The sequence below is a fragment of the Mirounga angustirostris genome, unplaced genomic scaffold, assembly GCF_029215605.1.
Source record: "Mirounga angustirostris isolate CCGP_5_RB_7025 unplaced genomic scaffold, mMirAng1.0.hap1 SCAF_8, whole genome shotgun sequence".
In the NCBI taxonomy this organism is placed as follows: domain Eukaryota; kingdom Metazoa; phylum Chordata; class Mammalia; order Carnivora; family Phocidae; genus Mirounga; species Mirounga angustirostris.
Genome location: NW_026991716.1, coordinates 73,425,907 through 73,451,876, shown reverse-complemented (window position 1 = coordinate 73,451,876; position 25,970 = coordinate 73,425,907). Strand labels below are relative to the sequence as shown.

Here is a 25,970-nt window from a genome sequence, read left to right as displayed (position 1 = left end):
CGTGGGTGATATGTTCAGGCACAGGACTTATTATATAATTGCATGTTGTCATTCTCTGCTTCTGAAGGAGGCTCCCAGTCACACAAGGCCTGGTTCTCTGGAGCCAAGAGGACACATCAGGGAGACACACTGGCCAAGTTAGGCCCAAGCAGATGTGTTTTATCTACTGTGTCTGCATCTTCAGAGTAGCGAAGTTTTGTGTATTGAGACCATCTTACAAAAGGAAAGCAACATCCAAAATGAACAACTTCCAATAAAGGCTTTAGTACTAGTAAAGCAATAAAATGATGGTCAGCTGGTCAAGATCAGGCACCTTCCCAAGGTACTCAGTATGAATCCACCCCAAGCTTTAGTTTGGGCACTAATTTTTCTTTTTTTTTTTTTTTCTTTTTTTTTTTTTTTTTTTAAAGATTTTATTTATTTATTTGAGAGAGAGAGAATGAGAGACAGAGAGCACGAGAGGGAGGAGGGTCAGAGGGAGAAGCAGACCCCCCGCCGAGCAGGGAGCCCGACGCGGGACTCGATCCCGGGACTCCAGGATCATGACCTGAGCCGAAGGCAGTCGCTTTGGGCACTAATTTTTAAAAAATCCTCAATTCTGTAATTATCAGGTTGTCCCTCCTTGCATCCTTCCCTGCTCCCTCCTCCCTCCCTAGGCACAGGGCCCACACTCCAGGGAACCACTCACCATAGCATCACAAATCAGGTTGCCCATGTTGCATTCCTTAAAGCGGCATGATTGAGTGGAGCCATCCAGATAGACAATTGTTTTCCCCAATTCTTGAGTAGAATAATTATCTAATTTTATCCTCCATTTGTTAATGTCTGCTTTTATGCTTGGATCTAGAAGCATGCAAAGAAAAAAAATCAGCCTACAGTTAAGGCAGGCCTCACACTGGCCTACATTTTGGAGAAGGAATCAAAGATCATTTAGCTTACCTGTTATGACTATACATTTCTTTATCATAATTTTTCTACATTTTAGTTTGTGAAATTTCCTCAGAAAATTCTGTTTCTTGATAATAAGACCAGGAATGGATCTTAATTTAAAGATGCACTGAGTATCCTTTTTTTTTTTTTTAAAGAAAGATTGATTGATTGATTTTAGGGAGGGAGAGAGAGAGAGAGAGCAAGTACATGCACGCACGAGTGGTGGGGGGAAGGGTAGGAGGGAGAGAATCTCAAGCAGACTCCCCGCTGAGCACAGAGCCCCACTCGGCGCTCAGTGTGGGGCTCGGGGCTCAACCTCAGGACTGTGGGATCATGACCTGAGCCGAAACCAAGAGTCAGATGCTCAGCCAAATGAGCTAGCCAGGTGCTCCAGATGCACTGAATATCCTAACAACAACTCATCACAGCTGAATGAGCACCTGTGGGCCCATCTGGGCTAGCATTACTGGTGGTGGTGGTGGGGGGGTGGTGATGAAATTCATCCAGTGCAGGTATAAAGGGCCTGCTGAGGTTCTGCTGTCTGTGTGGTCCCGGCCTCTCCCTCTGGCTACTGAGAGGTCTGCGTTGTGACCACCAGCTCTGCAAGGCACCCCACTGCCCATCCTTCCCTGATCTGATCAAGGAAAGCAATAAAAGGCAGGTGAGAGGAGCAGAGGAGTGTGGTCATGTAGCCTACGTGCAAATGGATGACGTAATATGTACTTTACTCTGAGTCCCAGACAAAGAAGAAAGAAAGACACTCCCTCATCTGATAAAGAAAGGAACTTGCCACAGGCATGCTGCTCCTGGTGGTGGGGCTGGGGCTGGAGACCTGCTCCACCCAGTTTGACCCGCTTTGCTTCAGTGAGCAGCTCCCCTCTGGACACGAGCTGGGCTGACCCATGCCTGGCTGCAGCTTGAAAAGGCACACAAAGCAGTGACACCGTGTCTGATGCTGAGAGGACTTGGGGAAGCAAACGGGATTTGGGGCATCTGGGTGTGTTTTCAATCCTCTTGTCCATGAAGAGGGCAAACTTAAGGGAGAACTGAATTCTTCAAAGGTTTTACAGTCTTGTCCTGAAACATTAACAACCCAGCAAGTCCAGCCATCTAATTTTCGATTGGTGGAACCCTCTCTTGAGTTTCACGTACCTTCGAGAATGCTGCTGTTGAGAAGAAGGGGGTTTCCATGTGAAGCGATGACGTTTCCTTTCTCATCAAACTCAACCTTCAAACAGCCTAGGTATTTGCCGAAAGCATAGGCCTGGACCACAGGAACTTTCCGCCCATCATCGGACGTGACTATGAATGGATACTTCCCAGCCGGCACCTCTCTGGAAGGCGGAGCGCCTAAAATAGAAGAGCCAAAGCTGATCACATCCGCCCTCGCACACAGCCGACTGCAGAGCACAAGGCCTTCTGAATGGCTGAGCTAGCTGCTGCCCTCCACAGCTGGTCTTTTAGAGCCATGCTTGCGCATCTCTCCCTGTTTCCAAAGGCCCTGTGTCACATGAATCCTTCCACTCTCAACTCAGCAGGAAGCTCTTCCCAAGTCCATGGTCCGGTGCCTGGAGCAGCGGGGGACACAAAGAGGCAGTACTGCTCAGACTATCCTACCTCCATCCTGATCCGGGCTCCATTCCCAGGAGCTGGGTAGACTACCCAAGCCACTTCACTTCCCTGCATTTCAGTTTCCTCACCTGTAAAATGGGTGAAATAACAATTCTGATTTCACAGGGCCCTTGAGAGGATTAAATGTCTAAACTTCCTAGCACAGTGCCCAGCACAGAGTAGGAAATAAATGCGTATTTCTTTCCCTTATGAGGGGATGGCAAGCTCTAGGAACCCTAGACACACGATCTAGAGCTGGAATCCTTAATGGAAGATGGGCAGAAGTGACAAAGCCTGTCCTCGCTTTTGCTGCTAAAATCTGCGTTCCTTTAAGTGCCTTTCGGAAGAGCCGCGTTGACTGGTAGGCAACTAGCATGCACACTACTCACCCAGCCAGACCTCACATCGGCCAGGTTCTGCTGCCTTCTGTGTCAGAGGGTCCCCGGGGGACGGCCTGGGAGCTAACTCCGCGCCCAGAGGCTGAAGGGCTCACCCCACCACTGCCTCCTGGATGTGCACTTGCACGCGGGTGGGGAGCCCGGCTGCGTGGAGCATGGGCCCTGGCCCCTCGTCACTGGCATGTTTCAGATCTGTACCTGCGACCCTCCTCCAGGCACACCTTACCACAGAGACAAGAACCTGGTTTGGCTGTTCTGAATCAGACTATAGAACAGATACCTTTGAACCCACTACTGTTTCTATCAGCCCCCCACCCACCACACCCTGGACCAGTCCTTCCTATTAGATGTTTACAGAGGGCCCAGGAATCTTCAGCACATGTTGGGCTACTCACATGGACCAGTTATGAGAGTTGGCCCCTAGATCTCATTTCATCTTCTAAACATCCCATGAGGCAGGTTCTATTACTGTCCCCACTTTACAGCTGAGAACACTGATTGTCATAGGCAACGTGCCCAAGGTCACACTGGTATGTGTGTTATGTGCAGTATGTCTGGTAGGTGAAGGAGAGCGGACAGAAAAGCAGGCCTGTGAGGCATGGGAGCTTATGTTCTCTCCACTACCCAACACAGCCTACAACTGCTAGTCTCGTAATGTCCCCGAGAGCTGGCTGCCCAGGGCCACTTCCTAAATCCAACGCAAGCCCAGAGGCTGCACCTTTGTACCCCAAGCTGCTTCTGGGTTTCTCCTTTCACCTAAGACGAGCTGGGGTGGGTATGGTGAAAAACCTGTTCCTTCCCTGCTCTGATGCCAGGAGCAGTCCCCATTCCAGCTCCAGAACCAGAGAGCAGAAGTGCAACAAATACCAGTGCCTCCCAAGTAGGAAACAGCTGTTGCCAACCTTAATTTCTCATTTTCTCACTCCCTCTGGAAAAAAGAAAGAAAGAAAGAAAAAAGACAAAAGTTGTGGAACTCTACTTCTACGAAGGCACCTGACTTAAGACCCAGTGCGGGGCCTGTCCCATCCCCACGTGTAGTGTCCAACCTCCTGGGTGACTGGCAGACCCTGGCTCTAGCAGCTGTGGATGATCTCATGCACGGCAGGGGAGCAGGGAAGGTTAACACTGTCATCATCCTCATTCTATTCTGTGCCGGTTCTTATTGGGGCAAACCTGGAGCCTGGACCAGGGGGTGTGGCAGCCCCCTCTCACCTTCTCACCTGGGGCAGGTTAGGGACAGTGGTTCCTCCTCTGAGCCCAGAGATGCAGGTGCCAATTGGGAGGCGCAGTTCCCAATATGTCCACAAGGTGGCGGAGAACACCCCATCCGGGAGGAAAAGGCACTAAATCAGTTTCAGAAAGGACTGGCAGTTTCCTGGAAACCTTAGAGAAGGGCAAGCCTGGCCTTTTTTTAGCCTTTGCTATTCTACCTCATACAGACATAACCAAACTTAAAACGAATGTAACAGGAATTTCAACGATCGGGTCAAGTGCCTCATCACATCAGCTCGCATTCTACAAATAGGAGCTACTAACCCCAGCTCCCGTCTGACAGGGGACATTCTCCGTTCCGAAAGGCCTTGATGTTCCTTTTGTTAGAACGTAAGACATGTCATCTGCTTCTTGAGGGGACTTAATCAGGAACAAGGAGGATGCTTCCCAGTGGCTGAGGCAGTAGCTGGTCCATTTTGGCTCATCTCTGCTTTCTCCACAGCTGAGTGCTCTCTGGTCCCCCCAACTTGGCAAGCTCAGAAAACCACTGGCAGAGAAAGCAATCCAAGGCTTCACATTTTCCGTACCATCCAATTCAGCCAAAGATGCTCATGCCCAAAACATTTCCACACAGAGCCACACATCTGTCTTTAGAAACCCAACTTTTCATCTTGGCAGGAAGGAAAGTCACCAGAACTCTATTTCAGCCATCTAAGCAAATAAATAATCTGGGAACCAAACGTGGAGAAACTGTGGGATTGCGGGCTGACATTTAGACTTGGTAAACGGGTCACTTCCCAGCACAGTGCAAATGCCTGATAGAACCATCAGGGCTCTGCCCTGGGAGCCTTGGCCACAGCAGCTCCTCAGGAATGTGATAGTTCCAAGTACAGGCCTGGACAACTGCCTGGCCAGTAGCCAGAAGGGGCCAACACAGTGGATCACGTGGTGGCAGAGATGCCAGGGAGTAGGTCTTTGACATGGTTTTCAGTTGGCTGATGAATTACAGAATGTTTCAAGGCAGTCTTCGCTACAATTTTAACGTCTGTGGCAACCGGTTTAAGAACTTCCATACTTCCCATGTGCTACCTCTACGCAATGAAATATGAGTCAGCCCTAAGAAAGGATGAGATCTTGCCATTTCTGACAACATGGATGGACCTGGAGGGTATTGTGCTAAGTGAAATAAGACTGAGAAAGACAAATACCACATGATTTCAGTCTTATGTGGAATCTAAAACACAAAACGAATGAAACAAAAAGCAGAACCAGACCTATAAATACGGAGAACAAACTGGTGGTTGCTAGAGGGGAGGGGACTGGGGGGGGTTGGGCAAAATGGGTGAAGGGAGATACAGGCTTCCAGTTATGGGATGAGTAAGTCACAGAAATGAAAGGCACAGTGTAAGGAATACAGTCAATGATACTGTAACAGCGCTGTATGGTGGCGGATAGTGGCTACAGCCGTGGTGAGCCCAGCATAATGTAGATGCTGAATCACATTGTTGTACACCTGAAACTAATGTAACATTGTGTGTCAAGTATCCTCAAAAAAAAAAACTTCCATACTTCCTATGAAAGGACTGGATACAAATAATTAGTAATTTGTATATTTCACATGATTGCTTCTAAGGGACTTGGGTGTCTTTTTTAACTTCCTTGGAAGTACTTGATCTGTCTACTTCTCTCCATCTCCTCAGGCCAGCCACACTCCTGGTCAGTATTATCTCGTGCCTGAGTTACTGCAACGGCCTCCTAACTGCCCTGTATGCCTCTTGTTGCCTCTTTCTAATCCAGTGTCCACACAGCGGGCCTGAGTGGCCTTTCTAAAACATAAATATAATCATGTACTCCCTGATTTAAAAGATCTCCTACTGTCTTAGGAGAAACGTGACAGTTTTTGACATGAGGATCATAACCTACATGACATGGCCCTTTCTTGCCTTGCCAGCTTCATCTAGATCATCTGCCCTGCAAGTCAGCGAACCTAGCTTCTCCCCTTCCCAGGCCACACCCATGGAAGCCTTCGAGTATGGGGTGCGACCTGGAACCAAAGGTCAATATGCGCGCTTGTTAAGTCATTCAGCTTCAGCTCAGTCATCTCTAAAATGGAGAAAATACTGGCCTATAGGCTTGCGGGGAGGATTGCAGAAGTTAACGCAGCTAGGGGAGCCGGACTCAGGTAAATGCCCAATAAAGATGAGTGATCATTGTTGACAAGTCAGCTCCTGGATGTCTTTCTGACCTTAGCCCAAATGTCAGCCTTTCAGGAGAAGGCTGTGTGCTGATCCCCCAGTCTTGGTCAGGTCTTCCTATATATGCTCTCACAGCATGTGGTACCTCTCCATTCACAGCATGGTTTGTAATTATATATAATAGGATTGATTTATTTGCATGCTGAAAAAAATCTGATCAGGGTCAATATCCCTTTTAAGACAAGTTCCAGGAGATGAGAGGCTGCTGTGTCTCCAGGGTTTGCCCAGCACATAGAAGGCACTCAATAAATGTTTGTTGAATGACTAAGCTTGAGTAGTTTAGCCAGTGCTTTCCCAGGGACCAGACAAGACTTCTGCGCTCTCCCTGAAGTGAAATCCCTATGTAAAGGGAGCAATGTCTGTGTGCCCTCCCCACCCCCCAATTCCCTCCCAATTCAGTTTTCTTAACTAATAAGCTGAGTGGGGGCTTGTAAAGCAGAACCGGGGCTGGGAGTCAAGAGAATGGGTTTTGAGGCTAGCTCAAGTTTCAATGTGGCTTCACGACCTTGAGAGAGACATTTAGCTCCTGGGGCCTACATTTATTTCCTAAACTTATAAAACAAGAGATCTGACTAGTGGTTTAGCCCAAAAGTTGTTTAACTTTTTTTTTTAATTAAGCAACGAGATCTTCCACCTGCAGGAAATCTTGTGGCAATGTGAGCCGTAAAGCAGACCACTCAGGTCGTGCAGGCTTCGGTGGCCCTGGGGCCAGAGTCCGGCTCCGGGCTCCCTGCCACGACTGCTCTTCAGGTCACAGGGCAGACACCAGTGGCCGACGGGCCCTCGGCACCCCGCCAGTCAGCTGAGGCTCTGTGTCCTGCCTCCCGTCTTCCCGGCCAAGAGGTCTTCGACAACCAGAGGGGTGAGTCGCAGTGTCCTCAGCCATCTCCGCACCCCACCATGACACGCAAGCTGTCCTGTTTCCTGAGGGAGCTTGACGGGCCACCTGACATTCTCCGTATCTGGACTCTGGCCCTCTGTTTCGCACATGCTTCGATTGACTGCTCAAATTCTTGCTCTTGGACGTGCCGTGAGTACTGGGAGGTCTGAAGCAGATGATGGGTCTTGGAGAAGGACACAGGCTGGGCACAAAACCCTCATAAAATCCAGGCCGTTGGCTTTACCCAGTCCTGAGGGGTTGGAACAAATAAGGGAGTCCTGTAGGGTGAGCAAGGGATCACCACACATTCACTCACTCATTCAACAAACATTTACCAAGCTCCGACAGGTGCCCGGTGCTCTGGATCTCCCCTGCTCCACAGGGCCAGGCCCAAGGTTTGTGCTTTCTCTTCCTGAGGTCAGCAGAGGCTGCCTTATGGAGACAGAGCTGGGGAAGGAGAGATGCCCCAGCTGTCCACTTCTTGTCTTCTTCTCTTCACCATAGGATCTAGCCATCCCTAGGGCCCAGTAGCTTCCCAGGCACCAGACTTCCCGTTTGCTTTTTACATTATAGAGCAGGGTTTCATATGACAAATTAAAAAAAAATCATAACACTGTTCTATCACTATAGCCTGTTAAAATGCCGAGTCCAAAGGAATGGGATGGGGAGAGAGAGACTGGTTTTCATCTTAATGTGACCTTCTTGTAGTTCCATTTACTCACAGTGCTCTTTTCAGGAGTAATAACTTCATTTCTTGAGATTAAAAAGGAGGTACATATGACCATAAATTGATGTATACTGGATATATTTTTTTGGGAAAGTCAGCATTTAGCTGGAGAAGGCATTCCCAGAGCGGTTATATACAATGTGAAATGCTGTGTCTTTGTGGTTAGTGAGGGCTCTTAACAGCTGATTCTCACAAATCATTCATCTCAGTCACACTGGTGAGCAATCAAGCATGGAGGACACAAGTTAAACGAGTTTATCTCTGCGAACCTGGAGATCATCTGGCATGACCAAAGGCCTGCTTCCAAATCATGACAGAGTATTTGGAAATTCTCTTCTGGATTAGCAGTCACGCATTCAAAACTGCAGGTGTTTCTAGGTCTGGGCGAAACGTATAGACTGAGGATAAGAGAACTGAGTAAGACACAGCCAGCCTGCTTGGGATAAAGCACCACATCCCTGGTTTCTTATTTTTTAAAGGTAAGAAGATACATTTGGTCATTTGTGTATGTAGCTCAGATTCTCGAACTGAGTACATAACTCCTTTTTAAAAATTATTTAACAGAAGTATTTATGACAGCTCGAGTTGTTAAAGTAACACGTTTAGGCCAAGATGGAGTCGCTCGTATTGAGCCCCACGTCAGCAAACCGACACTTAAGTGTGCCCAGCTGTCCCAGAAAGGGCAGGTCGAGGTCAACGAGCCAGTGTTTGCCAGCTCAGCACAAGTCACCCAGCCTGCTCCCAAACTTCCCTTTGTTCCCTGGAAGGAAAGTAACACTGCTTTCGCCAATCAGCAAATGCCCCGTGTAACTTCCTTGTTCCTGCTTACTCTGGTCTAGAAGTCTCTCTGGCCTCATACAGCTCTTTGGAGCTCCTTTCTATCTGCTAGATGGATCCTGCCCAATTCATGAATCACTGAATAAAGGCCTACTAGGTCAGTAAACTGTCTGTGGAAGAGTTTCTTTTAACAAAGTTAAGAATAGTTAAGGTTAAAATGGCCAACAGATGCATGAAAACTGCTCAACATCGCTTGGCATCAGGGAAATCCAAATCAAAACGTCAATGAGATACCACCTCACACCAGTCAGAATGGCTAAAATTAACAAGTCAGGAAACGACAGATGTTGGCGGGGATGCGGAGAAAGGGGAACCCTCCTACACTGTTGGTGGGAATGCAAGCTGGTGCAGCCACTCTGGAAAACAGTATGGAGGTTCCTCAAAAAGTTGAAAATAGAGCTACCATACAACCCAGCAATTGCACTACTGGGTATTTACCCCAAAGATACAAAAGTAGGGATCCGAAGGGGTACGTGCACCCCGATGTTTATAGCAGCAATGTCCACAATAGCCAAACTGTGGAAAGAGCCAAGATGTCCATTGACAGATGACTGGATAAAGAAGATGTGGTATATATACACAATGGAATATTATGCAGCCATCAAAAGGAATGAGATCTTGCCATTTGCAAAGACGTGGATGGAACTGGAGGGTATTATGTTGAGTGAAATAAGTCAAACAGAGAAAGACATGTATCATATGATCTCACTGATACGAGGAATTCTTAATTGCAGGAAACAAACTGAGGGTTGCTGGAGTGGAGGGTGGGGTGGGAAGGATGGGGTGACTGGGTGATAAACACTGGGGAGGGTATGTGCTCTGGTAAGCGCTGTGAATTGTGCAAGACTGTTGAATCTCAGATCTGTACCTCTGAAACAAATAATGCAATAAATGTTAAAAAAAAAGAAGAAGAAGAAGGTAGCGGGAGGGGAAGAATGAAGCAGGGGAAATCGGAGGGGTAGACGAACCATGAGAGACGATGGACTCTGAAAAACAAACTGAGGGTTCTAGAGGGGAGGGGGGTGGGAGGATGGGTTAGCCTGGTGGTGGGTATTGAGGAGGGCACGTTCTGCATGGAGCACTGGGTGTTATGCACAAACAATGAATCATGGAACATTACATCAAAAACTAATGATGTAATGTATGGGGATTAACATAAGAATAAAAAAAAGTTTAAAATTAAAAAAAAAAGAATAGTTAAGGTTATAGAGTTTAGAGAGGTTTCAAAAACTTTTTTTAATAAGAGTAAAACTAGCATGACAGAATATTTGGCCAATGGAGAAGAAAAAATTACTCATACTCCCATCACCCTATGGTAATAACCAATATAGTTTGTGTGAATTAAAAAAAAAATATATATATATATGGATGGATAGCAATGAGGGGGGAATGGGTGGCAGAATCCATTTTAGGGAGAAAGAATTTTCTGTTTAGTAAAACACTTGTGACAGATCAAGTTTCCAACAGGATGACTAGGAGAACAGGCACACCCTCGTGTGGGTACGTCAGTCTCCCCGTTCATCTTCTCCTCTCCTCTGTCTGGGACAACCGGCTCCTGGACACAGACATGGATGGGGGTGGGAGTGCAAACAGAGAGCGCTTAATTATTTGCTTAAAAATGGTGGGAGAATTCTGAGTTTCAGGGTAGCTGGGGATAAAGGGGTTGGAGACTGGAGTAATGAAAAGGAGAACACCAGCATGGGAGATGGGTGGAGACTGGGAGGTGGGGAGGGCTAAGAAAGAAATCAACCAGCAAGCCATGCCCTCTGGAGGCAACGGCGGGCGGCCCTGAAGAGGGTTCAGTGCAGGTAGTGGGTTGTGCTGTGCTGTGCGGCCCACTCCCTTGTGGCGACTGGCAGGCTTGAAGGGAAAGTGCCTTGTGTGGGTGGAGTTTGGGGAGATGAAGAAAAGGAAATTTCCCATATTTGGCACGACACTGCATGGATAGAAAAGGATGGTTTGGGAGAGGAAAGCCCAGGGGTGACTGAAATTCAGCAGAAGTAAAAATTAGGATTAAGGGGATGAGGACAAATACAAGATTCCCAAGGAATTATCAGATGGGAGGGTAAGAAAAGCCCCAATATTTTCCAGGTTTTGTATGATAAAGAGCCTTTTTATTTATTAAAGGGAGGAGTGACTTCCTAAGTTAGCTTGAGATTTGTGACTCTCAGGTGATTACAGTTGGTGTAATTTTTATGAAGGGGTCTGTTGAAGTCCAAAGACCTTTCCACACCCCATGCTGCTTCCCAGTCAGGGTGGGAAAAAGGAGATCTTCTCAGACGACCATGAAGAGGCAAAGTTAAGGCGATCTGAATTGTAATCCCAGGAGGAGACTTGTACTTTGTGGTGGAAAGGGTTTATGATTTCACAATTGTTGGCCATTAGCTTTCCTTATAACTCAACCCTGCCAAATGACCTTGACCATGTTTTATGCTCTTTCTTTTTATATTTTGGGGTTTGGACAGTCCCACTTCATCTTTTTTTGAAGATTTTATTTATTTTAGAGAGAGAGAGAGACACAGCGAGAGAGGGAACACAAGCAGGAGGAGTGGGAGAGGGAGAAGCAGACCTCTCACCTAGCAGAGAGCCTGACGTGGGGCTCGATCTCAGAACGCTGGAATCATGACCCGAGCCAAAGGCAGACGTCCAATGACTGAGCCATCCAGGCGCCCCGCAGTCCGACTTCATCAGGGAAAGCAGTCTCATGAGACGTAGTTAAGACAGAGAAGTGTTACGTGGCTGCTAACATTAACCAGAAGGCTCTGGCTCTGTTCCCTGAAGGGGGCTGGTGCTGAGGCTGGGGGGTATGGCTAGAAGTTGACTGAAACAGTCCTGAGTGAGTGACCACTGGAACAAGTTAAGTCCCTGTGCCACCAAGGACGTGATCTTTGAAGCGACTGCCTACACCTCTGCCCTCTGGTTGGTTCTCCCAACTCACTTAATAAACCACACACGTCAGCCGTCCTCACTGAGGCCCAAAGGAAATGGTTCTTTGTTGGATAGGGTTTCCCTGTCCTGTGGATGTGGTAAGTAACAAGACCATTTTCTTGTTTGAAAAGGCAGGATTATCTGAACTTCAAGAATGAAAATTAATGGAGATGAACAATGATTGCAAGCAACCACAAAGGCTTTCAGCCTCCCTCACTTACTCCAGTGACGCAGGGCAGGTGCATTCCTTCACACTGCGTCTGGCCACTGGCTGCAGCATGAAGAACAAGCATTAGCTTTTTTTGCTCTGTCACATTTATAATTACATGGTAAACCCCATTTGTTTTGAGAATGAAATCCTGTGGCCCTTAAAATCATTTACATTCTCTAATAGACGAAGTGGTTTGAATTTCATATTCCATAAATGTGTGCCTACGTCTAGAAGCAATGAAAATAAGGTGTTTAGTGAAAACTGGTCAAGTAAAGAAATCTTACTTTGAAAGGTGCTGCGTCTGTTAATATTCACTCAACAGTCCCGGGCACCCGCCTTCCAGGTGTTAGTCACAGCCACGGCAGGTGTCCCTAATAGACACGTCCAAGCTAACAAGGACAGAGACATGAAGCCTGCTGGCCTGGGATGGAGAGAGGAGCCCAGGAGACTGAGGTTTCGGTAAGGCTGATGGCCAGCTCTCCAAGGAATAAGGGGTGAGAGGCTCTAAGTTAAGGCCAGGAGGCTAGGACGAGGGAGGTGGATAGTGGGGCCCTGGGGATGGAGCCATCCCAGATGATGACCCAGTTTCAGCCTCCTGTAAAGTTGCTGAAATGGCGTGGAGGTGACAGTCGCATGTTTAGAGGATCAAGGGACTCTGAACCTTGGGTATGGGGTCAGCCATCCACATGGAACCCTCCACCGGGATGAAGGCAGGAGCTGGGGCTGAGAGGAAGACCACAGGCTGGGCGATGCTGAGGAGTGGCTTAGAGACCATTCGATGACAGCAAGAAGGAGGGGCCAGGGTGTAGAGCCTGGAGGTAGGAGCCTCAAAGAAGTTAGAGGTATAATGAAGTTCACGGCAGTAACCGAAGGAAGTCATAAGCTGTTCTACGAAAAAAAGTTTTATTTCCCCAAAGTCTGGAAAGTAAGCAATCAGGCTCTTTGCATGGATGACTTTCTGGGGAACAGTCAGTCTATGTTAGAATGCAGGGGGTCGTAGACTTGGCAGTTCTAACCCTGCTATTCTGCAGATACAGAAACTGATGTCTCCATTCACCCAAGGCCACAGGTAGCCAGAATGACCAGCACGATCCAAAATTCAGTTCACACAGTGGGAGGCAAACAGCACACTGAGTGTGCCTTCGAGGGCCGCACGGGGCATAGAGTCCCCCGGCCCACCTGCTTCAGCTTTCAACCTGCTCTCCCTTTACTACATACGTTCTTCTCCAAAGGCAACAACACAGGCCAGTTCGTGACTCTAGGATTTCATTCCTATTGAGAAAACATGTGGGGACTAGTCCTCACCCCTTGCAACTTTAAGATTCTGTAAGCATAGTCGGGTGGACCTCTTCCCCCCCTTCATTCCAACGTGAGCATGGTCAGGCAATACTAGGTTATCTGCACGTACACAATGGCTGTACTCAGAAGAACCTGGAATAACGTTCAACATTTGTCGGGGAGGGAGGCGGGCAGGCTGGGGGAGCAGTTCATGCACTGTTTCAGTCATGCCTCATTGAAAGCTGAGTTTTTAAAAAAATATGGGCTAGTAACAGTACAATGAAGTTAATTTAATAGGTGAAAACCAGCATTAAACAAATTAAATAACGGAACAGAAAATATCAGGTGCAATCTGGGCGCTTTGTGAAATTTTCTTTCAGGTATGTGTGTGTGTGTGTGTGTGTTGGGTTCTGTGCATGGCAAGACATAAAATTCCAGAGGATGTATTATTATTATTTTTTAAAGATTTTATTTATTTTTGAGAGAGAAAGAGAGCACAAGCAGGGGGAGCGGCAGGCAGAAGGAGAAGCAGGCTTCCCGCCGAGCAGGGAGCCCGACGTGGGGCTCGATCCCAGGATGCCGGGATCATGACCTGAGCCGAAGGCAGACGCTTAATGACTGAGCTACCCAGGTGCCTGGGATGTATTATTTTAACTACACTTTTATTTACAAATCATATTTAACCTCAAGTTAGGTTATGCTAATTCCAAAAACAATTCAGAGGAATTTAAGGTTGTGAAAATTTATTTAAACAAGCAAATATGCTTCATTTCCTCCCTTGTCTTGGAATTACCTTTAATTGTTAACTGCATCCCTCAAAATGATGAGTATCAGAATTGAATATTTTCATGAGAACCAGTTCGTGGGAACAATAGTCTTGCTAAGCAACCATGAAATGTGAAATAAGTGACTAAAACTTTAGAGGCAGTTTTTTCAGAAACTGTAATGATCTACTTCAAGATTTATGTATAAACAAATCCTAATTTTTATCCCCAAATCTTTCTTTCATCCAGTCATTCATCATTAACGAAGCTCACTTACTTGGCAAGACGCACATAGTGTTTTGCAGGACCTCACTGGCTGGAACAAAGGGACAGGGACAAAAGGTCAGGCTGCAGCATTAATGGGAAGCCGGGCATGGTCCCCGAACCTTTTCAGGCCCAGCAGGGCACAGTAATTGTTGGTCACCCGGCAAGGCCGTGCACGGCCGATGGGTGCCGGAAGAGGCAGTTGCTAAGATGGTGTAAAGGCACATCCTGAAGAACAGGGGAATGGCTCTAGCATCTGAATGGAGGGGGTGGATTCCTTTGATTGTTTATGTGCCGTTTTGGTCCTGCTTCATTCAGAGCTGAGTTTTTCAAAACGTGGGCCAGCTACAATATGAGGAAATTAATTTAATGGGTAGTAACTGACACTTTAAAAAAAATGAAACAGTACAGAACCAGGGTGCACTCCAGGTTCTTTGTGAAAGTTCAGTGTGTGTGTGTGTGTGTGTGACTCTGTGTGTGTGACTCTGTGTTTGTGACTGTGTTTGTGGGTGTGACTGTGTGTGACTGTGTGTGTGTGTGAGACTGTGTGTGACTGTGTGTTTGTGTGACTGTGTGTGTGGTATGCGTGTGAGTGTGTGACTGTGTGTGTGTGGCTGTGTGACTGTGTGTGTGTGTGAGACTGTGACTGTGTGTGTTTGTGGGTGTGACTGTGTGTGGTATGCGTGTGAGTGTGTGACTGTGTGTGTGTGGCTGTGTGACTGTGTGTGTGTGTGAGACTGTGACTGTGTGTGTTTGTGGGTGTGACTGTGTGTGGTATGCGTGTGACTGTGACTGACTGTGTGTGTGTGTGACTGTGTGTGACTGTGTGTGTTTGTGGGTGTGACTGTGTGTGTGGTATGCGTGTGACTGTGACTGTGTGACTGTGTGTGTGTGAGACTGTGTGTGACTGTGTTTGTGGTATGTGTGTGACTGTGTGTGACTGTGTGACTGTGTGTGTGTGTGACTGTGTGTGTGGTATGCGTGTGACTGTGTGTGTGTGTGTGTGTGTGTGAGACTGTGTGTGAGACTGTGTGTGTTTGTGGGTGTGTGCCAGCTCTTCAACTACAATGCCCTTCTCACTCGGGATCGAAGTGAGTATGGCGTGAGCCACGCTCCCCAAGACGGAGGGGTCGGAGGCACACATCTAGCTCGCACCGTGTGCCCCGGTTTCTGACACCGCCCCAGACAGAAGCTAAGCAGAGGCTCCAGGGAAGGCTTGTTCACGGGTCTCATCCACTGAGCTGGGACAGACTGGAGTAAGGACAGCTCAGGTACGGGGCCCCGTCCTGCGGCGCCTCACCTCCCGCCGTCCATTCCAGAGGTGACGTCATCGTGACCTTTCTCATCGGGTTGTTTCCATCCTCATTCTGCAGCTGAGGAAATCGGGCGGAGACAGGAGCCCGCAGCAGTGGCCCAGCCAGCCCGACGGCCGAGTCTCAGCTCGCCCCACGCCGCCCCGTGACGTGCCCCGTGGGGCTCTCCCCGCTCCAGCGCTCTCGCCCCTCTAGTGGCCCTGGAGTTACCTAAGTGGCCCTCGGACGTCCGACTGTGACACTGCTCAGGCTAAGCAAGTCCCCTCACTGTCTGCGCCTGCCACTGTCCTGACACACGGACCTACCGCCTGCCCGGCGTGGCGCTGTCCTCATCGCTCACAGACAGCTTTTTCCACGAGACAAATACTCCTGTGAGTGACTAAGTGCCTCACCTACCGTAGTCTAGTCCATTAAAAGTTTTTAACCCACTACACTGATTTCACAACCACTAATGCATATCACCCAGTGTGAAATGATTCTCTAGCCTGTGTCTACCAAGAGGTAAAACACTTACGAGGGAACTGCGTGAGGAAGGAGTCAAATATGTGAACACAGTTTTCTTTCTTTTTTTTTTTTTTTTTAAGATTTTATTTATTTGACAGAGAGAGACACAGCGAGAGAGGGAACACAAGCAGGGGGAGTGGGAGAGGGAGAAGCAGGTTTCCCGCCGAGCAGGGAGCCCGATGCGGGGCTCGATCCCAGGACCCTGGGACCATGACCTGAGCCGAAGGCAGACGCTTAACCGACTGAGCCACCCAGGCACCCCGTGAACACGGTTTTCTTAAGGGAAGGTCAAGCCCACCTTGTGATGGAGTTCACCAGCGTCCGCAGTCGGACTGGTCTGTCCGGACGGGTGGACAGCCTCCACACGGCTGCCCGCCAGGACACAGCTCTCTACAGTTTCTGAAGTGTTCTCCCACGTATACATATACCACCTCCCGTCATTCTCACAACAATGGGGCACTTGGAGCCTTATCACCCCAATTTTGAAGCAAAGCTAACAGGTTCAGAGAGGGTGAGTGACCTGCTCATGGTCTCTGACGTGAATCAGGAAGGAAGACTTTGGACGCAATATTGTTTCTTTCTTTTCTTTTTATAATTTGTGTCTCTCTTTCTGATTATAAAAGCAACATGCGTTCATTTGAAAATACTCAAAAGTGCTAAGAAGAAAGTGAAAATTACCTGTATTCTTTGTGATAACCCCTTTTAACATTTGTTAAAAATTTTATGTATTTGGCGGGGGGAGAGAGAGAGCACACATGAGTGGGAGGAGGGGCAGTGGGAGAAGCAGGCTCCCCACTGAGCAGTGAGCCCCGGGAGGGACTCGATCCCAGGACCCCGGGATCATGACCTGAGCCAAAGGCAGACACTCAACTGAGCAACCAGGGTGCCCCCTTTTAACAATTTTGGGTATTTTTTTTTTTTGCTTTTATAAAAATAGGATCACCTTAGCCCATACGGAGGTGGGTGAAGCAGCAACTTCTTCAAAGACAGGGGTGTTCCCTGCCAAAGCCTTCCTTCCCACTAGCTGATTAACAGTCAGTTACCAGGAAACCTTCCTCCTCCTCTTCTTTTTCCTAAAAGTCCTTCAAATCTCCATGCAGTAGTTGGGGAGGGGGGGACATGGGGGCAGAGGGCATGGTAGGAAAGACTCACCAAGCCAGCCAGACTCAAAAGTTTTGGGACATTATAAGTTCAACATAGAAGGGAAAAAAAGAGGTTTTCTAACTAAAACTACCTAACATCAAGGAGAGAGAGAAAGAGGGAGGGAGGGTGGGAGGGAAAGTGGTAGGGGAGGAAGAGAGGGAGGGAGGGAGGGGAATGGACATGCTTTCAGGAGCATCGGGGTCTATGACTTCCAACGCACGGTCCTAGTATGAAGAAGAATTAGGACTTGAGCCCAGAGTTCAGCCCCTGCTACCTGTGAACCTGCAAATCAAATCTGTCACCCTGACTTGTGAAGGCCTTATTTGCATTATTTTGTTTATACTTAAAATTATTTTATTTTTTTTAAAAGATTTTATTTAATTTATTTATCAGAGAGAGAGAGAGAGCACAAGCAGGGGGAGCGGCAGGCAGAGGGAGAAGCAGGCTTCCCGCAGAGCAGGGAGCCCAATGAGGGACTAGATCCCAGGACCCCGGGATCATGACCTGAGCCAAAGGCAGACGCTTAATGACTGAGCCACACAGGCACCCTACTTAAATTTTTTTTAAAGATTTTATTTATTTGAAAGATAGTGCAAGCGAGAGAGCACAAGCAGGGGGAGTGGGAGAGGGAGAAGCAGGTTCCCCGCTGAGCAGAGAGCCTGACGCAGGGCTCGATCCCAGGACCCTGGGATCATGACCTGAGCTGAATGCTTAGGCAGATGCTTAATGGACTGAGTCACCCAGGTGCTCCTATACTTAAAAATTTTTATATGATATGTTGCTTTTTGATATAAACTGATTTTTGGCTGGGGCTCAGTAATCTTTTTATTTTATAGTGTATTTTATACATGTTTTATATATATTTATAATATACATAAATAAATGGAATTGACATAATCATGAAACCAATATATTATTCTTAATGTCTCTGAATACGATTTACATGTTACTATATATGTGTATTACATATATATTACATATTACAAAATATATGTAATATATATTATGTGTTAAATAGTAGTAAAAATAGTAACAGTTACAAAGGCAAAGAGACTAAGTTATCTAGACATCCTGGCCAGTATAATCCTTTTGAAACAATTACCTGTATAAAGAAATGTGTTGGAGTGTCCTCCCACCACGATGTCCACTCCCTTCACTTTCTGAGCGATGAGTTTATCCATTTCAAAACCAGAGTGTCCCAGTGCAATAATTTTGTTCACATTTAGAGTTTTTAGCTTATCAACTTCAGGCTGCAATGCAGCGATTTCATCTTCAAATACTAAATTCCTTCCTAAGGAACAAAATAAATAAAATGGACATTTATTAATAATTTTTATTATATTGCTTATTACACATACTAACACGTAGAGTAAAAACACCTTTATCTACTAAAGCTCTTAAATTACTAAAACCAAAACATATTTGTAAATTAAATATAAAATCCCTAAAAAGCCAATAAAAATTCGCATCAATATCCTTAGTTACATTCACTTAACGTTGCTTTAGGTTAAGGTTGTGAATGATATTATGTTGCTCTAATGTAATCTCAAGCTATGAGGAGGCTTCAAACCTGCAAACCTATTTTTTAAAAATGTGTTTTTAATATCAGATGTTTCTCAGTCACATTATTTCTTGAGCAAGACATAGCTGTACCCATCTTGACTTGATCCAGTTCACAAGGCATGGCTCAGAACGGCATTTACTTCCAACGAGCAAATTTATTCACAAAAGACAAAGATTTCTCCTTATTGAAAATACTCCTAAGACTTGTGTCACAGGACCTAAGAGGAACTCTGCAAGATTAGTCCTAGCTTTCTTTGACCAGTGGCTACTTTAGAAATGTACACAGTTTCCCAAGCAAAGTACTTTGTAAGAAAAACATTCATTTTTATGTCTTAGTTCTGGTATTTTTGTTAAAAGCTAAGTACTTTGTAAGAAAACATTCACTTTTATGTCTTAGTTCTGGTATTTTTGTTAAAAGTGATTTCTTTTATGTTACTTGATTCGGTGCTGTAAATTAAATTATAATGATTCTCTCTGCTGGAAAAAGTGTGTTTTTACATTCAGACTTCCATTGTGCCAAGGCAGAAAGTGCCTGAGCACATGAGCGTGTTGTAGGATCTGTCATCATGTTGCTTAGACACCTTACACTTAGTGCGGTGGGTTGGTTGTATCTCAATAAAACCGGGCGGGGGGGGGGGGGGACCCAGATTAGTACATCTAAGCCTTCGTTTGCCAGTTCAGGATAATCAGTCTTCAAACTTAAAACTCTGTCGGCAATGAGTCCTCGAACATCAGTCCTAACACACCCGTTGATGCTGTGCCTTGTTCACTCGGTAAGGCCGACTCTGGCGCATTCTCGAGCTCTGCCTTGGACACGGTCTCACCCAGCTACTGCTGGCACAGGGAGTGTGCACTTTCTTCCCTGCTTACTCCCCCTTGCAGTGCTAACAGGAGAGCACCCCGGGGACCAGGCTGCGGGGTGTGGCTGTGACTGTGTGGACCCACGGCCCAGACACCCAGCAACTCACAGGGGTGCCACGCTGGACTGGTCGTGCTGTCCCCAGCTCACAGGGGACACTTAAACAGCAGTGGTAACAGCCTGGCCACCATTGTCTGCCATGAAAACATCAAGAATAATCTGCTTCTCGCTTACCACTCCAAGAAGCCCGGGGCTCCCCGGTCACCCCACAGTGCCATGTCACTTTCTCTGCGAGCTCCCCGAGCCTCCCTTTAAGTTGACAAGTTGCACCCACCCCCGGCCCCACTTGCCATTCTCCCTACTGCTTAGCACTTACCACCTTCTGACACACCAAATATTCTACTCATTTATTTGCCCACTAAACTTAAACTGCAGTAGGCAGAGATTTTCTTTTCTTTCTTTTTTTTTTTTTTTTTGGTCAGCATCCCTGGAGCCTAGAACAGTGCCTACACGTAGGCACTCAGAGGAAAGAACGAAAGAATGAATGAATAATGAGCCCCTCAGAGAAGGCTGCCATCTGCTTTTGTTTGGCTGGCAACAAGGAAGAAAGGTTCAGAGAAATGCCTCTGAGGACAAAGAAATGTCTTCTGACACGTTAGGAGCCTCTCGGGATCCGTCATCACACACAAAGTATGGGATCTATTTCAGGATCTCTTGGGGGGTTACAGGAGTGTCACTGTCTGGCTAAAATGAACGAACTGTGTATGCTATATACCTGCGGGCACCCAGGCCACGAGGACTGGAAGGATGGGGCTGGACCAGGGGCCCGAGAGCTGCAGGAAGAACGCGTGCGCTGGGCCTGTGGTCTTGGTAGAAGCGAGTGTCCCCAGAAACACTGCTCCACCCCTGCCCAGCACTGGCGTCAGTCCCTACACCATCCAGCCTTCCTCTTCTGGGAGCTGCTGGAAGGGCATCATCACCCCTTCAGAGACATTAGCCCAGTCAAGGACTAATACGGGGTGCTACCAGAGTCCCAGCAAAGGGGGGCTGACTTCTGGAGCCCTTATATCTCTTCACCGACAACCCCTCCTTTCTTACTGGTGACTATTCCAGAAGGGATGACGCTTTTCTCCCCGTCATGCCTGAACTCCTTGGTCAGTCATTCAGGAGGCAATCTACTCCTCACCCCACTTTCTGCCTTCCCTGCTTGGAACCTCTGTTCCAAGAAACTGAACTATTCGCTCTTCTGAGACGGTGGCCCCCATGCTTCCCTGCTCTCATGTGTTAATTCCAGCAACATTTATTGAGAACTTCCCATATGCCAGGCACGGTACAGAGCACAGAGCAGTGGAGGAGACAGAGAAGGTCGCTGCCCTCACGGGGCTTGCCTCCCAGCATGTGACTCTGACCTCACGGCTGGAATGCCCTTTGCCCCAGGATGTCCTGCGTGCCCTGGAGGGGGCCAAGGAGCTTCTTCAAGTCCGCAGGACCTCCAAGCTGGCCATCACTCCTTTCACTTACCCCCTGCTCCTAAAAGACGTTCCCCCATTCCCTGTGTGACTCTCTTACGGCATTTAATTACATTCTGTCTTGAACAATTTCAAAAACCAGTGGGTAGAATAGAAATTATAGAGACACAGAATTATTCAATTATTCAACAAGTCCACATCTTTATCTAAAGCTCCTCCTCTGGCCTCTATACTAGGTCCTGGATATTCACTGAGAGGAGCCCTAGGCTCTGTCCTCAGGCTGCTCAGGCCGGCGCAGGAAGCTGACCGTAAGGGACAAATGTAATCCGGGGGAGGTGCTCAGGGGGAGGGATTTTCTGTGGGAGCTGGGGACACAGAGCAGGAGCGTTCAAGGGGAGCAGGGACAAGGGTGGCAGCAACCGGGCCACGTCATCCCAGCCCGCCCGACACTGGCAACTGGCTTGTCTGCCATCAGGAAGCCTGGTTCACTCTGCCATCCCCACGTGGTCGTCTTTGCAGAAAAGCCCCAGGAAGCCGGAGGCGGTGCCCGTTGGCCTCAGGGGAGGTCAGATCCCCAGGGCAGGGAGCAGTGGTCAGGCTGTGTGTGTGTGGTGGGGGGCAGGGAGCACCTGAGATTGTCAGCTGGGGCCGCAGATGGGACCACACGCTTCTTAGAAGAGTGCTTCTGAAACACGTGGAAAGCCGGTGACTCATCCTGACCACAGCCACCTCCTGGCTCCACAACACCTCAACAGCTCTTTGGTGACCAGGTGTCACACAGCGTGCAGAGGCTCGGTCCCCAGAGAAGCCCCGTGTGGGCCCTGCCCCTGGGCCGGCGGCAGGACCCTCTGCCCTCACAGCAGCTCAGGACCCAGCACGCTGGCCTTCCCGTCATTCCCAGTGGTCTGGACTGACTCTAGCAACAACAATAAATAGATCACTTTTCTAATTGCTAAATGACTGCAGGGCCTTTATCAGTTAATGCTTCATGAAAACCCCTGCTTCTGGAGAATGCCTGCGCCTGGTTTTCCTTCTCCTGTTTCTTTTCGCTCTGCTCTCCACAAGGGCTGTTACCACCTGTCCCCACACAACGCTACTACAGGACCACTGACTAAATCCCCTGTGCTGCGCCTTTTATTCCTGTCAGTTGCCCTTTTTATTCCCTTCAAATATGGGAAGAAAACGGATTTGGATGATTTAGAAAAAAAGTCATTTTCGTTTTCGCTGCCAGAGTGTTTCGGTCAAAGTGTTCCTGTGAAAGTGCCTCAAAAATGTTTCTTGAATAACTTTAGGATTATATATGTACGCACGTATATGTTCATGCTGTATGAAATATAGCATATGTAAGACATTTATATTAGGATATATACACCATAGGACTTCTCAAGGATATGTATTCCTCAGAAAGCCAGATACAACAAAGTCATTAAATAGAAAAGATAGATAATGAACAGAAAGAAAGGAGAGTTAACTAGACATCTAATGATCATACTAGAAAAGGAAAGGTAAGGTAAACTGAGGTAAAACCCTAGCTCCGGGCCCTCTGACTCCACAGGAAAAGGGGCAGTGACTTATGTTTCATTCTCCAGTAAATTATTCTGTAATGTTAACCCTGGACGTAAACAGCTTTCTTGCCCAATTCTGAATCCACTGAATTAAACAAAGATACTGTGTATGTCAACAAGGAAGTTCACTGAAAAAAGAGCAATGTCTTTAAGAAGTAATTTAGAACAACGTGGAGGCCACCAGACTGGTTTCATCAATGTTATCCCAAGTAGACTACTTGCCCAACACCACATGTTGTTCCAGCTTTTATCCACAGTCCATAAAAATCATGCCAAGCTCTGATTTAATACATCTATTTGCAACCAATGAGTGCTATAAAAGTAGAAAATACCTGGATTTGAGAGAACAGGGGTTTCTTTTGAAGTATATCCAACAATTCCCACAACTTCATCACCAACAGGAAGAATTTTATATGGCATATAAAGTCCTGATATTTGAGACGCTAGTGGCCCCTTTGCTTTAATATTTGCACTCAGAATTGGAAATTTGGCCTCTTTGAGGAGTGGATCAATCAGTCCTTCTACACCATTATCAAATTCATGATTTCCCAGTGCCTGGTAGAAAGGGAAAAGAGAACAAGAATTAGGTACTCTGGAATTTCTAACAGAAACATACTGTAAAGAATATGACACATGAGCCCAGTGAATCCCAAACCTGATGGGGCTCTAGGAGCTGACCGCATGACCTCTGTCATCCTCACGCCCAGAGATTTTACTCAGTGCCCCTGGGGTTGGGCCCATGGGCACACAGATCATCAGGCTCAGTTGGGAATTGCTTCCCAGGTTCCGCACCACCTACTGAAGATGGCATCGATGCATGCAGGAGTCGCCTGGGAAGCTGGCCACACGTTCACCATCCTGCCATCCCCAGGTCTGGGGCAAGTTGGAGAATCTACCTTTCCTAAGCTTTCCCCAGCCTTTCCAGCTTCTGTTTTCTCTCATAAACCCACATTTCAATCTGCCCACCCAACTGTTGTGACCGCCCATCTGCTGGGAGAACCACTGAAATCAAGAGGACTGTAGCAAAAGGCAACTGGAAACGTACTGTTAATAGAGAAACCAGAGCCTCTCCTCGTCCCATCGCCGCATCTCCTCAATCATTCCTCCCTTATGCTCCCACAACTCTTTCTTCCCAACAACCGTGTGGTCCTCTAATTCTTCGGGGAAAATGAAGATCCCCAAAGGCCAACAGCAGATGGCTTTCTCCACATCGTGCAGGGTGTCACGGGTGCCCTCTGTCGGGCAGCTCTGGGCCGCCCTGGGTTTCATCCCCAGCAGTTTCACATCCAAGGAAGATTGGGATGGTGCAGTGCTGTTGGCCGGCTCTGAGCATGGGACTTGGTGAGGAGCTGGCATGGTTGAAAGGTGCCCTTGCCGCCCGCCTTCTTTGCTCTCTCCCAGTCCTCACTGCTCTGGGAGTGGCCACTGGGCCCAAAACAACGCTCTGACATCTGGCAGCTTCCCCCAGAGTAATCCTGACAAAACCCGGCATTCCGGGTTTCTTCCTTCCATCCCTTTCTCTCTTGGCCTCCTCGCATAAGCTTATCTCCCCCAGGCACCTGCTTACCTGCTCTGGCAGGCTGTTTGCTGACTTAGTACTTAAGCCAGTGAGTCTCAAACTTTCCAAATACCACACCTGATTTTGCTTCGCTTTGCCATCATTTGGGAGCAGACCTGGAAGTGCTGGTTGGTGACCCGTCAACTGAGATCAGGGCCTCCCTGGATTCTCTCACAGGCCCCACTCCTTTCCCAGCACATTCCGCACTCTGGAGGCATGTTCAGCATGTTCGTGGGCCCTCACCAGACTGCGTGCTCCCTGAGCCGCCGTGTCCTACTGCCTCCACCCTGCTCAGCGCTGTGGCCCCTCACCCGCCACCCAGGCACCCCGTGAGCATCTGGGGCTCAAAGAACCGTGTATGTGATATCCTCATGTGTACCTTTATACACACAAAGCAACACAGTGTCCTCACATTCCCACATACCTGTCTCCCTGATGAAACTCAGAATGTGTGAATTTGCCTCGTCCCCGACCCTCTGAGTATCCACTCGTTTTTACTTCTTCCTCTTAACTAATTACTTCAACCTTAGAGGCTGACCTAAGTCTTAAAAGGGTCTCCCAGTCTTGGGTAATTGTCTATCTTCTCTTTAGAACATCACGGTTTCTTCCTGTGGCAAAATCAGTCTCCCTTATGGGATTACAGTGAACTGTCTTGCCTAACTGTGAAGTCTTAAAAAGTGAGTATTTCTCTCATTCTTCATGGCAGATTATCCAATGTGTCAGCCACCTTGCCGTTTACCCACAGCATTACGTTGCTAGCGTTCGGCGACCGTTGGAGTTACCTTTTTCATCTACTTGTGACTTGTTTGATGTCTCCTCCCCTGAGTGTAACACCCTGAAAGCAGTGATGGTGGCTATCTTTTCCTATCTGTGGGGAGAGGAGCCCTGATCTGGGTGCTCAGGGCTGAGCAGAGACCAGCTGAATGAGCTCCTTCACATCCACATCTTCCACTCGGAAGTGAACATCTGCAGTCCTGACTTTCCCCCTGACCTTTAGTTCTCTGTGTCCAACTGCCATGCAGATGCTTCCCTCCAAGGACTCACAAGCACCCATGTTTACCATGCTCAAAGTCCCTTCCTCTGGGATCCACCATGTTGGCCCAAGCTGCCTCCATCTACCCAGTCAAGGAAGCCAGATACCCTGGGGCAGCTGAATGCCCCCCACTTGTTAGCTCTTCCTCACCCCCCGCCAGCATCCCGCCTTTGGCTAAATGCTCCGTTCCATCCATCCCCCGGCATGCATTCCTCGCCCGTTCCCTCCTGGACCACTGCCACAGCCTCCTCACTGGCTTTCAGCTAGCACCATTCCTTCCTCCGAACCATTCAACATAGTGCTGCCAGAAAAAAATCGTTCTAAAATGCAAAGTTTGGGGTGCCTGGGTGGCTCAGGCTGCCTTCAGCTCAGGTCATGATCCCAGGGTCCTGGGATCGAACTCCGCGTCGGGCTCCCTGCTCAGCGGGAGCCGGCTTCTCCCTCTTCTTCCCGCTTGTGCTCTCTCTCAGTATCTCTATCACTATCTGTCTCTCTCTCTCTCAGATAAAGTCTTTTAAAAAATTAAAAAAACCAAAATGCAAAGTTTATCTTGTCAATCTCAACTGTAAGGTCCTACGGTGGTTCTCCACTGCTCGTGTGATAAAATTCAACATCCTGAGCTCCTTGAGCCATCTGGCCTTGCCTTCCCCTCCAGCCTTATTTCTGAC

The 25,970-nt window shown here is 47.8% G+C and overlaps 1 protein-coding gene and 1 long non-coding RNA gene across 4 annotated transcripts in view; one reads left to right on the top strand and one right to left on the bottom strand.

Moving 5' to 3' along the window:
* The window catches only part of NT5E (5'-nucleotidase ecto), a 56,360-nt gene that overhangs the window by 8,712 nt on the left and 21,678 nt on the right, over positions 1 to 25,970 (bottom strand). For both annotated transcript variants that reach the window (XM_064597836.1, XM_045867190.3), the window contains exons 2-5: positions 23,044 to 23,266; positions 18,358 to 18,546; positions 2,083 to 2,280; positions 689 to 843 (exon numbers count right to left, since the gene is read on the bottom strand). In XM_064597836.1, coding sequence (XP_064453906.1) covers positions 689 to 843; positions 2,083 to 2,280; positions 18,358 to 18,546; positions 23,044 to 23,266 — 765 coding nt within the window. The remainder of the gene's footprint in view (positions 1 to 688; positions 844 to 2,082; positions 2,281 to 18,357; positions 18,547 to 23,043; positions 23,267 to 25,970) is intronic.
* On the top strand, positions 7,253 to 19,268 carry LOC135365579 (uncharacterized). 2 transcript variants are annotated; one of them, XR_010413689.1, is made up of 4 exons: positions 7,253 to 7,436; positions 15,669 to 15,979; positions 16,193 to 16,623; positions 18,865 to 19,268. It is a non-coding gene; the product is annotated as an uncharacterized LOC135365579 (long non-coding RNA). The 2 variants fall into 2 exon arrangements; XR_010413690.1 differs by lacking the exon at positions 7,253 to 7,436 and adding an exon at positions 11,725 to 11,876.